General features: G+C 44.3%; 1 protein-coding gene across 1 annotated transcript in view; it reads left to right on the forward strand.

Moving 5' to 3' along the window:
• LOC129382702 (uncharacterized) overlaps nucleotides 1-16,006 on the forward strand; it is a 674,466-nt gene that overhangs the window by 341,263 nt on the left and 317,197 nt on the right. The window contains exon 6 of the mRNA XM_055066819.2: nucleotides 13,695-13,815. Within this exon, the coding sequence (XP_054922794.1) occupies nucleotides 13,695-13,815 (121 nt within the window). The remainder of the gene's footprint in view (nucleotides 1-13,694; nucleotides 13,816-16,006) is intronic.

Consider the following 16,006-nt stretch of genomic DNA (forward strand, 5'->3'; position numbering starts at 1 on the left):
TTCAGGGCAGTGAAGAAGTTGGAGGACATCTTCACTGTGTTCTTCAGCCGAGAGAAACTCTGCAGTGACAGCATAGTGGACGTAATGTTGCTAGTGAAGGAGAACTTCAGCTATGCCTTAGGCTGCAGCCAGCACTCAGATACGCTCACAATAGAGCTGACCAAGTTCTATGTGCTGACCAGGCTGCACTTCTATGTAAAGGGGATAAACCAATCGCGACAGGAACGGCGTAAAAAGAAATTGCACGCAAAGATAAGCCGTTGCTCATAGTGCCTCTCTCGTAGCAGCCATGCACTTTGAGAAAGGAGTAGCTGCCCATCTTTTGTACCAATAAAGAGTTGTTTTTGGCCACCAAGAGTTCTCTTTATTTTGCTGTGTTACGAAATTTCGCTATACCTGGTAACCACAACGACCGCATAATAGTGGCATCGCCATAGGATTAATTATCTCCCTAGCTTTCAGTGGATATATTCTTTCGTAAACAAAACCGCACTTAAATGATTAAAACCTCATCATATCTGGCCTCTGTTCCGAATCTGTTAGTACATGCGCCGCAATTGTTTGGCTCACTTGAACTTGTGAATACGATTGGGTCCTGACCTGTATGAATATTGTTAATGGCAAATGAACTAAGCAATTTACCTATTCACATATTGACTTCTTCTACGGTGTTCGCGAGCTTTTAGTTTAGAAATCGGGCGCATCGTCGTACGTGCGTTAGTCTGCACTCGTTGGGTCGGCTTTATTTTTACGCAAGCTTGAAGAACATCCCCCTTTCCACCTTTCTCTGCGCCTTGTCCTTATTTCAGAGGAAGTTTTCAGAAAACATGTTACGGAGCTGCGCGCTTTCTTTCGGCGCGACACCAAGCGCACACGGCTTGTTCTACGTTGAAAATGCTCCGAGTTTAAAGGTTCCGTACAGCCCATGCTCTAGTGGCGCCATCTGGCGGCGTCGACGTGAGATGCCACACCCGCTGGCTCTCCCTGATCCCACTACCCCCTTCTAGAACACCTTAGCGTCACATACAAACTGGTTCTAGATGGAAGCCAACTGGGTAGCAACTGGTTCCAGTTGGCAAGCAGCCCTTTGTAGCCAGCCATCGGGCACCGAACTTTGAGCAGTTGTACCAATTCCCTCAGTAATCCCCCTCAACAGAGCTGAGCGAAATACAAACTCAAAAATTATTTACGTCATCAAAGAAGAGGAAGCAACCACATTGACAGCACGGCAAGCATCTCTCCAAGCAAGGTGGAGATTAAGACAATAACAAAACAGAGAGAGAAGCCAATCGACGCCAATTCTTCAAGTTATTATTCTACTCTCTTGTTAGTTATGGCGAGTGTGGTACGACAGCAGGTGGAAACGTAAATGGGCTCCTAATATTGCAAAATGGCCAGGTTCAGTTTATTTGTTTATTTATTTCGTGTACCCTCAGGGCCAGGGGCAGTGAATACGGGAGTGGTTACATCAAATACAGAAACAAGTACAGTGCAGCAAAATGGTTAATAGCACAGAAATAGAGGGCTCTCGGTTATACAATGTTACCTGCGTGTTCTTGGAGTGCGGGTTAATAAAATGAAATACGGTGCATGCAGTGCAGTAATACTGTGTTCCGGTAATACAAAAACAGTGATAGAATTGGTAGTACAAAAACATGATTGGAATGCTCCTGTTTATACAATGTTATCTAATACTGCCATGAAGTGCTTATGGTCAACATTAGTAGCGGTTGAGGCGGGTAGGCGATTTCGCTCAGCAGATGTACGCGGAAGGAATGAATGAGACATAACATTGGTTTGGCATAATGAAATTCCAACTTTGTTATTGTGATCTAACCTTGATGAGGAGGGGAGATCATCGCGAAGGGAAGGATGATGAAATATCTTATGAAAAAGTGAAAGCCTAAGGCCTTTACGGCGAGAGGCTACTTAAGATGCCAAATCAAGGTTTAATTTCATTGCAGAAGTGCTGGCAGTTCGGTTATAATTAGAAAAAAAACGAAGCGAGCAGAGTTATTTTGTACCATTTCTAATGAGTGAATTAGGTTTTCCGGAAAGGGATCCCAAACTGCTCCGGCGTACTCAAGCTTTGAGCGGACTAGTGACCTGTCTAGCATTAATTTTAGGGAAGACGGTGCCTTAGTGAAATTGCGCTTTAGGTATTGCCAGTATGCGGTTAGCGTTTTTAGTTACGTAAAAAGCCTGCATGGACCACGAGAGGTTGCTAGTAATATGGATACCAAGATATTTTCAGTATGAAACACGGTCTAAGGAGAGATTATTAACGCAGTAAGAAGGAATCTGGTTAGAAGTTCTGGACACGCGCATAAATTTACATTTTTCATATTTAATTCCATTGACCATGATTGGCAACAAGTAGAAATAGCGTTAAGGTCGGATTGTAGAGAAGATATATCAGTGTCGCATATTACTTCCCTGAAGATTACACAATCATCGGTGAATAAATGAGCGTTAGAGGAAACACAACAGCGTAGATCACTTATGTAAAGTAAAAAAAGGAGGGGACCAAGTACCGACCCTTGAGGTACGCCGGACTGTACTCTGCTTGGTTGTGAGTTCGAGCCATTAGCAAAGACAAACTATGAACGGTTAGAAAGAAAGCACTCAAGTCATGCAAGCAGTCTGGAATCAATGTTAATTCGATGCAGCTTAAACATTAGAAGGTTATGGCACACTTTGTCAAACGCTTTCGAGTAGGCTAAAAATATAGTCGGTAGTTGAAGAGCTCCAGAATGACGTTTAGCTTATGCGTAAATAAAACTAGTTGTGTTTCACATGAATATCTCTTGCGGACGCCATATTGCAATGGTGAAAAGAATGAAATAGTTTCAAGAAAGCTGGGAAGATTAGAGGCAAGTATATGTTCTACCGTACATGGAATGGAAGTGAGCGAGATAGGGCGGTAGTTATATAGAGAATGCTTGTGTCCCGAGTTATGGAGTGGGATCACCTTCCTGATCTTCCATTCAGCAGGCAAAGAACCCTTACCTAGCATCTGTTGGGATATCATTGCTAGAAAAATTGAAGAGCAACAGCTAGTGCTGTTCAAAAATTTCGCGTTTACAAAATGGTGTCCTGGAGACGAAGACAGTTTTAAAGATGAGATAATTGATACGATGCCTGCTGGTTCAATGATTATGGGAAACATTGCTTGGTAATAATAGTCGTGCGTGGATGGAAGAGTAAGGTGTGTAGTTGATGAAAAGTTGTGCATGAAGACATTAAGTCCGGACGCACATTCATTAGTTAGAATAACATTTCCAGAGCTGCCGATTAAGGTTATCATGTCATCCGCCTTGGGGTTAATGACGCGCCAGAATTTCTTGGTGTCGGTTTTAATCATTGATGGCTAGGTATTGCCAAGAAACTGATCCTTGGCTACATACTCAACTACCGCCAGTTTGAATTTAGTCCAGCGTTTTACGCTAGGTGAACGTTTGGCTAATTAGTGCAGGCGTTTCTTTTTATTAGAGAGGCACTTGAGACCCATGTAATACCATGGGGCGTTTAGATTACATGCAAGATTGCGTAGTGGGATGTATTTGTTTGTTAGTTCAGCTATTTTTGCAGCAAACATATTCCAGTTGGTCTGAACGCTAAGGCTGTCGAAGTTGTTTAAAAACACGTCTAGAAAAGCAGATAATTCGGCGTTGATGGCTTTGAAATTTCCTTTCGCGTAGTCTCGCAAAGATTTGAATTTTTTACCGGTTTTTGGTCGCAAAATATTTATGTCAAACGAAAGTGCCGAATGGTCGCACAAGCCGGGTAAATAGGTGATGTCGGAAAATAGGTCAGGCCGCGAGGTAATTACAAGGTCAAGTGTGTTCTCAATGGATTCGGTAGTTCGTGTGGGTTGAATAACAAGTTGTGAAAGTGATAAGACAGAGCACATGTCTAAAAACTCATTGGCTAATGAAGAAAAAGGGTGTAAAGTTCGAGGTTTAGTGTTCCATATTATGTTAAGTTGATTAAAATCGCCAAGCAAAAATGAAGGTAATGTAGGAAGACAAGATGTAACAATGTTAGTAATATCATGCATCTCATTTACGAAAGTAGATGGGGGGGAGGGTAAAAACACAATGATAATCTACTGGCGATTGATTTCTGTGATGACCCAAACGATTTCGAGGTCAGTATTTATATGAATACACTGAGATGGGAAATATTTAGAAATGGCTAAGAGCACGCCGCCTCCCTGACGCATTGTACGGTAACAACGATACAGTGAAAAATGGTGTGCAGTTTGAAGAATTTTGTTATCTTGAATCTGTTAATGTAGCCACGTTTCGGTAAGCACAAAAATGTCGGCATTGCAAGTCATTCATGATGCTTCGAATATTAGTAAAGAACACAGATACGATGCATGATTCTCGTCCACATCCCCTCATGCTTTCCTAACTGGGCATGTCCTGGGAATACAGATTGCCGGCCGTTATCTCGTGGTTGATATGGCGCATATATATATATATATAAATATATATATATATATATATATAAATAGATATATATATATATATATATATATATATATATATATATATATATATATATATATATATGTATATATATATATATATATGGTGCAGCGGTATTCCGCAGCCGCATCACGTGCAAGAGGACCGTGGTTCGAATCCCAGTGCCGCGCAATTTTCGACCGGTTAAAAAAATCCGCGCGCTGATGAAATTGCATAACCAGGCCTGGAGTGCGGCCTGATACCGGTGACCGGAACCGGTAACGCACTCCCTCACCAGAGCCGGACCGGCAACCCTGGTGCAGTACTCGGCCACAACCTCCTACAATACGACAATCAAACCCCGGTCCTCAGACCCCAGCAGCTGCGAAGCAACTGACCACGGCGGCGGTCAGACCTGTGACGCAGCAGAGGGCGCTAAGGATCCCTGGATCCGGACAGGGCGCCATTCGAATCTGAACCTGGCAACGTTTAACTCTAGAACTTTATCTAGTGACGCGAGTCTAGCAGTGCTCATGGAGAAATTAGAGGGCAGTAAATGGGATTTAATAGGGGTCAGTGAAGTTAGGAGGAAAAATGAAGCATATACAGTGCTAAAAAGCCGACACGTCGCGTGCTACCGAGGCTTGCGGAGAGACGAGAACTAGGAGTCGGATTCCTGATTATTAAGAATATAGCTGGTAACATACAGGAATTTTATAGCATTTACGAGAGGGTGGCAGGTCTTGCTCTTCAAATTGAAGGTCGTACAGGTCTACGCCTCTACATCCAGTCATGATGACCAAGAAGTCGAAAGTTTCTATGAAGACATGGAATCGGCGATGGCTAAAGTCAACACAATATACACTCTACTGATGGGCGACTTCAATGCCAATGTAGGCAAGTAGCAGGCTGGAGACAAGTCAGTGGAGGAATAAGACATAGGCACTAGGAATAGCAGGGGAGAGTTATTAGTATAATTTGCAGAACCCTATAATATGCGGGTAATAAGTACCTTCTTCCGCAAGCGGGATAGCCGAAAGTGTACGTGGAAGAGCCAGATTGACGAGACTAGAAATGAATTAGATCTTAAACTCTGCGCTAACCCTGGCATCAAACAAGATGTGGACATGCTCGGCAAGGTGCGCTGCAATGACCACAGGATACCTAAACTTGAGGAGGGAACGGAAGAAACTGGTTCCTAAGAAGCCGATCAATGAGTTCGCGGTAAGAGCGAAAATAGAGGAATTCCGGATGAGGCTACAGAACAGGTATTCGGCTTTAACTCAGGAAGAGGACCTTAGTGTTGAAACAATGAACGACACTCTTATGGTCATCATTAAGGAGTGTGCAATAGACGCCTGTGTAACTCCTTTAGACATGATACCACTAAGCTATGGCAGGGGACGAAAGATCTGATCAAGAAACGCCAATGTATGAAATCCTCTAACCCTACAGCTAGAATAGAACTGGCAGAACTTTCGAAGGTAATCAGCGAGCGTAAGACAGCTGACATAAGGAAGTATAATATGAATAGAATTGAACATGTTCTCAGCGACGGAGGAAGCCTGAGAGCAGTGAAGAAGAAACTAGAAATTGGTAAGAATCAGATGCATGCGTTAAGAGAATACCGGCAATATCATTACTAATATGGATGAGATAGTTTAAGTTGCTGAGGAGTTCTGTAGATATTTATACAGTACCAGTGGCACCAACGACGATAATTGAAGGGAGAATAGTCTAGAAGAACTTGAAATCCCACAAGTAACGCCGGAAAAAGTAACGAAAGCCTTGGGAGCAATGCAAAGGGAGAAGGCAGCTGTGGAGGATCAGGTAATAGCAGATTTGTTGAAGGATGGTGGGCAGATTGTTCTAGAAAAGCTGGCCGCCCTGTATACGCAATGCCTCAAGACCTGGAGCATACTGGAATGTTGGAAGAACGCTCACATTATCCTAATTCATAAAAAAGGGGACGCCAAAGACTTGAAATTTTACAGACCAATCAGCTTACTGTCCCGTTGCCTACAAAGTACTTATTAAGGTAATCGCAAATAGAATCAGGAACGCCTTAGACTTCTGTGAACCAAAGGACCAGGCAGGATTTCGTAGGGCTACTCAACAATCGACCATATCCACACTATCAATCAGGTGATAGAGAAATGTGCGGAATATAACCAACCCTTATATATAGCTTTCATTGATTAAGAGAAAGCGTTTGATTCAGTCGAAACCTCAGCAGTCATGAAGGCACTACGGAATCGGGGTGTAGACTACTCTTATGTAAAAATACTAAAAGATATCTGTAGCGGCTCCACAGCCACGGTAGACGTGAATAAAGAAAGCAACAACATCCCAATATAGAAAGGCGTGAGGCAGGGCGATACGATCTCTCCAATGCTACTCAGAGCGTGTTTACAGGAGGTATTCAGAGACCTGGATTGGAAAGAATTGGGGATAAGAGCTAATAGAGAATTCCTCAGTAACTTGCGATTTACTGATGATATTGCATTGCTTAGTAACTCAGGGGACCAATTGCAATGCATGCTCACTGACCTGGAGAGGCAAAGTATAAGGGTGGGTCTAAAAATTAATCTGCAGAAAACTAATGTTTAGCAGTCTCGGAAGAGAAGAGCAGTTTACGATAGGTAGCAATAATCAAATAATCAGAAGAATAAGAATAGGCTGGCGTGCGTTTGGCATGCGTTCTCAGGATCATCAACAGTAGGTTGTCATTATCCGTCAAGAGAAATGTGTGTAACACTTGTGTCTTACCAGTACTCACGTACGGGGCAGAAACCGGGAGGCTTACGAAAAGGATTCTCCTTAAATTGAGGACCACGCAATGAGCCATGGAAAGAAGAATGATGGGTGTGACGTTAAGGGATAACGAGCGGTACAAACGCGAAGTAATGACATCTTAGTTGAAATCAAGCAAAAGAAATTGGCATGGGAAAGACATCTAACGAGGAGGGACGATAACCGATGGTCATTAAGGGTTACGGACTGGATCTCAAGGGAAGGGAAACGTAGCAGGGAGCGCCAGAAAGTTAGCTGGGCGGGTGGGATTAAGAAATTTGCTGGGACGACAGGGCCACAATTAGTACGTTATCGGTGCAGTTGGAGAAGTATCATCATCATCAGCCTGGTTATGCCCACTGCAGGGCAAAGGCCTCTCCGATACTTCTCCAACTATCCCGGTCACGTACTAATTGTGACCATGTTGTCCCTGCAAACTTCTTAATCTCATCCGCCCACCTAACTTTCTGCCACCCTCTGCTACGCTTTCCTTCTCTTGGAATCCATTCCGTAACTCTTAATGACCATCGGTTATCTTCCCTCCTCATTACGTGTCCTGCCCATGCCCATTTCTTTTTCTTGATTTCAACTAAGATATCATTAACTCGCGTTTGTTCCCTCACCCAATCTGCTCTTTTCTTGTCCCTTAACGTTATACCAATCATTCTTCTTTCCATAGTTCGTTGCGTCGTCCTCAATTTAAGTAGAGCCCTTTTCGTAAGCCTCCAGGTTTCTGCCCCGTACGTGAGTACTGGTAAGACACAGCTGTTATAAACTTTTCTCTTGAGGGATAATGGCAACCTGCTGTTCATGATCTGAGAATGCCTGCCAAACGCACCCCAGCCCATTGTTATTCTTCTGATTTTTTCAGTCTCATGATCCGGATCTGCAGTCACTGCCTGTCCTGAGTAGATGTATTCCCTTACCACTTCCAGTGCCTCACTACCTATTGTACACTGCTGTTCCCTTCCGAGACTGTTAAACATTACTTTAGTTTGCTGCAGATTAAATTTTAGACCCACCCTTCGGCTTTGCCTCTCCAGGTCAGTGAGCATGCACTGCAGTTGGTCCCCTGAGTTACTAAGCAAGGTAATATCGTCAGCGAATTGCAAGTTACTAAGGTATTCTCCATTAACTCTTATCCCCAATTCTTCCCAATCCAGGTCTCTAAATACCTCCTGTAAACCCGCTGCAAATAGCATCGGAGAGATCGTATCTCCCTTCCTGACGCCTTTCTTTATTGGGATTTTGTTGCTTTCTTTATGGAGGACTACGGTGGCTGTGGAGCCGCTATAGATATCTTTCAGTATTTTTACATACGGCTCGTCTACACCCTGATTACGCAATGCCTCCATGACTGCTGAGGTTTCGACTGAATCAAACACTTTCTCGTAATCAATGAAAGCTATATATAAAGGTTGATTATATTCCGCACATTTTTCTATCACCTGATTGATAGTGTGAATATGGTCTATTGTTGAGTTGCCTTTACGGAATCCTGCCTGGTCCTTTGGTTGACGGAAGCCTAAGGTGTTCCTGGTTCTATTTGCAATTACCTTAGTAAATACTTTGTAGGCAACGGACAGTAAACTGATCGGTCTATAATTTTTCAAGTCTCTGGCGTCCCCTTTCTTATGGATTAGGTTTATGTTAGCGTTTTTCCAAAATTCCGGCACGCTCGAAGTCCTGAGGCATTGCGTATATAGGGTGGCCAGTTTCTCTAGAACAATCTGCCCACCATCCTTCAACAAATCTGCTGTTAACTGATCCTCCCCATCTGCCTTCCGCTTTTGCATAGCTCCTAAGGCTTTCTTTACTGCTTCCGGTGTTACCTGTGGGATTTCGAATTCCTCTAGACTATTCTCTCTTCCATTATCGTTGTGGGTGCCACTGGTACTGTATAAATATCTATAGAACTCCTCAGCCACTTGAACTATCTCATCCATATTAGTAATGATATTGCCGGCTATGTCTCCTAACGCATACATCTGATTCTTACCAATTTCTAGTTTATTCTTCACTGCTTTTAGGCTTCCTCCGTTCCTGAGGGCATGTTCAATTCTATCCATATTATACTTCCTTGTGTCAGCTGTCTTACGCTTGTTAATTAACTTCGAAAGTTCTGCCAGTTCTATTCTAGCTGTAGGGTTAGAGGCTTTCATACATTGGCGTTTCTTGATCAGATCTTTCGTCTCCTGCGATAGCTTACTGGTATCCTGTCTAACGGAGTTACCACCAACTTCTATTGCACACTCCTTAATGATGCCCACAAGATTGCCGTTCATTGCTTCAACACTAAGGTCCTCTTCTTGAGTTAAAGCCGAATACCTGTTCTGTAGCTTGATCTGGAATTCCTCTATTTTCCCTCTTACCGCTAACTCATAGATCGACTTCTTATGTACCAGTTGCTTCCGTTCCCTCCTGAGGTCTAGGCTAATTCGAGTTCTTACCATCCTATGGTCACTGCAGCGCACCGTGCTGAGCACGTCCACATCTTGTATGATGCCAGGGTTAGCGCAGAGTATGAAGTCTATTTCATTTCTAGTCTCGCCGTTCGGGCTCCTCCACGTCCACTTTCGGCTATCTCGCTTGCGGAAGAAAGTATTCATTATCCGCATATTATTTTATTCCGCAAACTCTACTCATAACTCTCCCCTGCTATTTCTAGTGCGTATGCCATATTCCCCCACTGCCTTGTCTCCAGCCTGCTTCTTGCCTACCTTGGCATTGAAGTCGCCCATCAGTATACTGCATTTTGTTTTGACTTTACCCAACGCGGATTCCACGTCTTCATAGAAGCTTTTGACTTCCTGGTCATCATGACTGGATGTAGGGGCGTAGACCTGTACAACCTTCATTTTGTACCTCTTATTGAGTTTCACAACAAGACCTGCCACTCTATCGTTAATGCTATAGAATTCCTGTATGTTACCAGCTATGTTCTTAATAATCAGGAATCCGACTCCTAGTTCCCGTCTCTCCGCTAAGCCCCGGTAGCACAGGATGTGCCCGCTTTTTAGCACTGTATATGTTTCTTTTGGCCTCCTAACTTCACTGAGTCCTATTATATCCGATTTACTGCCCGCTAATTCCTCCAATAGCACTGCTAGACTAGATAGCGTTCTAGCGTTAAACGTTGCCAGAAGTATGGGAGAGGCTTTTTTCCCTCAGTGGGCGTAACCAGGCTGACACACACACACACACACACACACACACACACAGATATATATGTATATATATATATATATATATATATATATATATATATATATTAGTTACAACGTAAGACGCCGCATATACTACAGCTGACCTGTCCAAGAAAGGTCGATTGTCACTGCTGTTTCAATTTGTTTCTAAATTATCGCACTACTAAGCAGTATATGCTAGAAAGGAGAACTAGTACATTAGGAGTTCACTAACAAGTTTAAGTTAACATCACTAATGGTACCTGCAATCTTAAACTATGCGCTGTGAGTCGCTGAGGTAATAAATAGTGAAAGCAAATGCTGAACTATGGGCTTGCTGCACAGCAAAGTGAGCTTCTCGTAAGAGTATGTACGAAATGACAATAACAATGAAACAGCTGTAAGGCATCTTTTGTGACTAATATGTTGAATTGAGTGGTTTAATTTTCGTGTTGTAGCTTTGTTTTAGAGGCCTTTGCGAAGGCTCTGTACAGTGCCTGCATGACACATCTCTAATGTAAACATGATTTTTTTTGTTCACCTCTGATTTCTCACGAGCAATTTTTGTCTAATTTAATTGCTATAGCAATTTTGGGGACACTCCAGGCGCATTTCTGTCGTGGGTGTCGCCGTCGCCATGAGGTTCCGCATAAAATCAAGGGGCGATAAAATCGTCGCCGCGCGCAGTATGCTGTATGTGCGACTGAAAGCGTGCTAGCATGAGCGGGCGAATGCTGCTCAACCTCGTGTGCGCGAGCGAGGCACGGCGCTGAGGCGAGAGAGGCGGTGTTCTTCTCCGGCGGCTGCTGCTAACGGGGGGGAGCCGTATCGCAAAAAGGCATGCATGAATGGATGGATATTCTGAGCGTCCCCTTTGGAACGGGGCCGTGAGTTGCGCCACCAAGCCCTTGCTATTATACTGCCTAATCTTCTACCTAGGCTAAAAAAATAGAAAAAAAAAGCGCTATGAACTACCACACCCAAATTTTCTGATCCGCTAATGCGAACTGCGCTTTTGTACGTCTCCGACTTTTGTCGTTTCCCTACTTCCTCCCATCCTCCAGTCGCCTTTTACTAGTACCTATTGGGGACATGTTTATTTTACCACTGCTCCCGCTGAACCCAAGGGCTTCAAGGAGGCCACTGGTGGTGCCTAAATCGACTGCTGGCTAGACGTCTTCCCATTCTAATAAAACATGCTCCTTAGTTTCCCTAGCTTTACCGCAGCAAGCACATGCTTCCTCTTCCTTCTTATATCTCGCTTGACAGGTGCGTCTTCTAAGGCATCCCGATCTCGCTTCTAAAAGTAATGAGCTTCGGTCTGAGTTGTCATAAATTGTTTCTTTCCTGATTTCTTTTTTTCCTCTTAAGTAGTTACTCATGGCAGGTTTCTTTTCCATTGCCGCCACCCATGAGATTATTTCAGCCTCTCTAACTTTCGGCTTGACCTTCTTTGTTGCTGTGTTGTTACCCTACAGGCCGCATACTTGCTGGTATGCTTCCTACTTGTTTTCCTCCACGGTGAATCAATGTTTTTCGTGTACGGGTACCTGAACACTCTCCCAGCCCATTTATTTCTTCCATTGTTCTGAGTCCTACTTCATACTCAATTTTGCTGCGAGCTTCCCTTACTTCAAAACTAGTTCAGCCCATATCGCGCAGCTTCATTTGTATTCTTCCCGTGAGCGCCCAATGCGAGGCGACCCACTGACCTTTGGTTGCCATCGAGTCCTGATTGTACCCCTGATTTAAAGCAAACAACCGCGTTACCAAAAGTAAGTCCTGCAACCATTACACCTTTCCACATACCCCGGAGGACCTCCTACCTATTCTATCCCCATAGCGCTCTGTGCTTCATTGTGGCTGAATTTCTCTTCCCCTTCACTGATATTGTTTTTTCCTTTGTTTCCACATATCTATTGCCTTCGTTTATCCATACACCAAGGTATTTATATTCTGCTACCCGAGGTATTTTCTGGACCTGCATCTCCACTGTCTGTACACTGTTTTCGTTGAATAGCATAACACCTGATTTTCTAACACAAAATTTCAATCCTAAATTGTTGCCTTCCTGTCCACAGATATTAGCCAGACGTTGCAAATCACTTTCCTTGTTAGCTAGCAACACAATGTCGTCCGCATAAAATAAACCTGGAAGCTGCTGCTGTACTATTGTCCCCGCATGTTTGTCTGAGAGATTAAACCCGATATTACTTCCTTCTAGCGCCCTCTCCATCATCACCATGTACATCATAAACAACAGCGGGGATAAAGTGCACTCCTGTCTCAGTTCCTTGTTGATATGAACTTTCTCCTCGCTCCTCATCCCTTCCCATTCAACGCATACGGTATTTTGTAGGTAAATCTCTCTCAAATGCTGTACACAATCGTCACCTAAGCCTTCCCGTTCCAGAATATACGACGAGGCCTAAGTGCGCGCCCGCGCGGGCTTCGTCTTCGAAGCTATCTGGGATGTTTGCACAGTGCGGGTAGCGACAGGTAGCTTCGTATGCGCTGCGTTTCGTTCACGTTGAAGCGACAGACGCACGAAAATCAAATGGGTCACTGCTGCTGCCGCGATTCCTCACTTCAGCGTTTTCACAGCGAGTTCCCGCGATCATACAGCGTGATGTGTTAATGCTTACCTGTGCTCGCGTTACACTGTGCTTGTTTATTTAGTAAGCGAATGTTTAGAAGTTTAGACTACCAATGAAACTGCTGTCTTTACTTCGTATATCTATCTACGAATTCGCTATCGCAATCGATGCTTCGCCTTTCTGGCGAAACTGCGAATTTTTCTAATGCTACCGTAATATTGTGGCCGTTTTTGTTGTTTTTCGCTATTGTGTATTGTACCTGATATTTTGTCCTAATTACGTCTGTGCACTACACATCTGTCTGCAAATGGCGCAGTGCCGTGTTCTGAAGGACGCGCGCGTGCACCTTGCGAAGCTAACTTGAGTAGCGTTTAGGGAATTTTCTTCCCTTTCAGTAAAGAAAAAGAAAACAGCTCACTAGAGAGCACTAAATTTTTTTTTTTGCCATAGCGTGAAGGGTAATATTGCCCTCAAGACTGGAACTGTTAAGCAGCTAGTATAGCCCTACTAGCGATTTGTACGTTCCCTAGTTTTGTTTTCTTATCACACGTGTTTAAATGCATCTTTGGCGCTCTGGTAGTTCAAGAAGGAAACTTTCATGGGAGTGAAAAAAAAATGTGATCGCTGTCTTCTATTCCCTACAGGGGCTACCCGCTGCTGTTTATCATGCACACAAACGCTGAAAGGCCGTTCGACAATAGTGCCTTGTGCATACTGGGAGGTACCCCTTTGGCTGTCCCTGCAGCATGCAAGATGCCTTCATTGGTAGGGAGGCTATCACTTCAATAAGCAGTGCCATAATACTCATGTCAGTATGTCATCGAAATATTTGTTTCTTTTCATACTTTCGATTGCGCGAAGTCTCTACACAGACGGGTACGAGAAAATATATTAACGGCAGCTAATGTACTGTAAATGTTACAAGATACTCTAACCTCAGCTTGTCAATATTTATTACAATATTTCTAGTGTACACGAAAAATTAAAAAAATAATGTAACTCTGCTGTTTTTGGTACAGGCTTGCTCAAATTACTAATTGTGGAATGCTCACAGATTAACCAACGTATGGGAGAATAATTATTAAACATATGTTCGCGGTGTCAGGTGATTATTTTAAAGATGTGGCTGACGAATACAGAGAAAGCTCTTCCACAAAGCCACATCTCGTCAAGCTACCTTCAGTGTACTATGATTAGAATGCGTCTGTCGTCACACAGGCTTTGCTGTCTTTATATGTGCCGTCACCATGTGTAAACGAGAGTGGAAGGTACCTGTCGTAGGTCACATCAGTGACAATGGCTGCCAGTGCAGCCGAACACTCGCCTTTCCAGCAAAAAAAAAAAGGCGTTCAGAAAAGGGTTTATGTGTTCAATAGTTTGCAGGTAAAATGTTACTTGCGTAAAGGAAAATTTACTGGCCACGAAAATGCCAAAATGAACAAAATCTTCGCAGAAACCATACTGCTTAGATTAGTGGTCAGTATGTATGTATGTATGTATGTATGTATGTATGTATGTATGTATGTATGTATGTATGTATGTATGTATGTATGTATGTATGTATGTATGTATGTATGTATGTATGTATGTATGTATGTATGTATGTATGTATGTATGTATGTATGTATGTATGTAAGCACATTCAAAGGAGGCTCCAGTGAGCGCTTGGTCGTGCGGTCGCATTCACAGCAGCATGTCCACGTGGGCGCCGCCTGAGCCACCCGCGTAGCGATACCACCTTCGTTGCGAAGGCGGTATTCGAAACCATATCCGCCGAAGGGGACAGCCGGGTGAGCGGACCCTCTTCTAATCGATCATCCCTGAAGAAAGCCGGACGCATGGTAGGGTCACGCTTGTGCCCAATTTGTATTGCGGTGGCTGTCCCGTCGTGGGTTCCTAACGAACCATATTCCGCAGCTGAACCGAATGCCCGAAAGCGATGTGTGTGTGTATATATATATTGTGGACATTTATTGTGCACTTCGTCATCTGTACATTATCAATATCATGTGTGTGCTCCTATTCTTCATTGTGCGGGTAGTCGCATCATCATAGTGGACTGTGCCGAGGGTCCTTCGCCACGTCTCTCAGGCTCAGTAAAAGGTCGGCTCTTACTGTGACATCACAAGTGGTGGAGGAGATTCTTGATTCCCCATCCTCTGCACGCCTGGTATACTCCCTGGAGCTTCGTTCAGGTCGCCGCTTGTGCCAACTGTCCGCCAGCATGTCGTAGGACGAGCAGCATGGCGCTTCTACCGTAACCATCTCGCCACCGCAAGCCGCACCTTCTCTGATCATCAGTGGCGAGCAGCGTGATCCCCATCTGTTGGCTGGTCTTCGCGGTAAAGATGTTGAGGACTGTCTGGACGATTACGAGCGCGTAGGCTCTGCTAATCGGTGGGAGGATCTACTCAAGCTCCGCTATGTCTCGTTCTATCTGACGGGTGTAGCGAAGACCTGGTTCTTCAACCATGAGATTGATTTCTCCGATTGGACAACCTTCAATCGGTAGCTTCGACAAGTATTTGGAACACCGGCGGTTCGCTCCGCCCTTGCGAATAAAACTCTTGATGCACGCCACCAACACTCCGGTGAGTCCATCACATCGTACATCGAGGATGTGCTTGCACTCGGTCGCCGTGTCAATGATGCGGTGGCTGATTCGGGCACAATACGTCATATTCTTAAAGGCATCGGGACTGTGGCCTTCAACGCGCTCACCGTAAGGAACCCGGCTAGCGTCGCTGACATCGTACTGACATGCAAGCACCTCGAAGTCCCCGAGTCGGTTCGCGTGCAGCCGGACTGCGAACACCGTCCTATGGTGGACCCTGACCTGTGTGTAATGATTCGGGCAATTATCCGCCAGGAACTTCAATCACTTGGCTTTCCATCACCGTTGGTCCTTCCTCCTCAGCCTTCTGGGGCAGCGTTGCCCGACGTCATCAAGGAGTTC

Source organism: Dermacentor andersoni, chromosome 6 (assembly GCF_023375885.2).
Source record: "Dermacentor andersoni chromosome 6, qqDerAnde1_hic_scaffold, whole genome shotgun sequence".
In the NCBI taxonomy this organism is placed as follows: Eukaryota; Metazoa; Arthropoda; class Arachnida; order Ixodida; family Ixodidae; genus Dermacentor; species Dermacentor andersoni.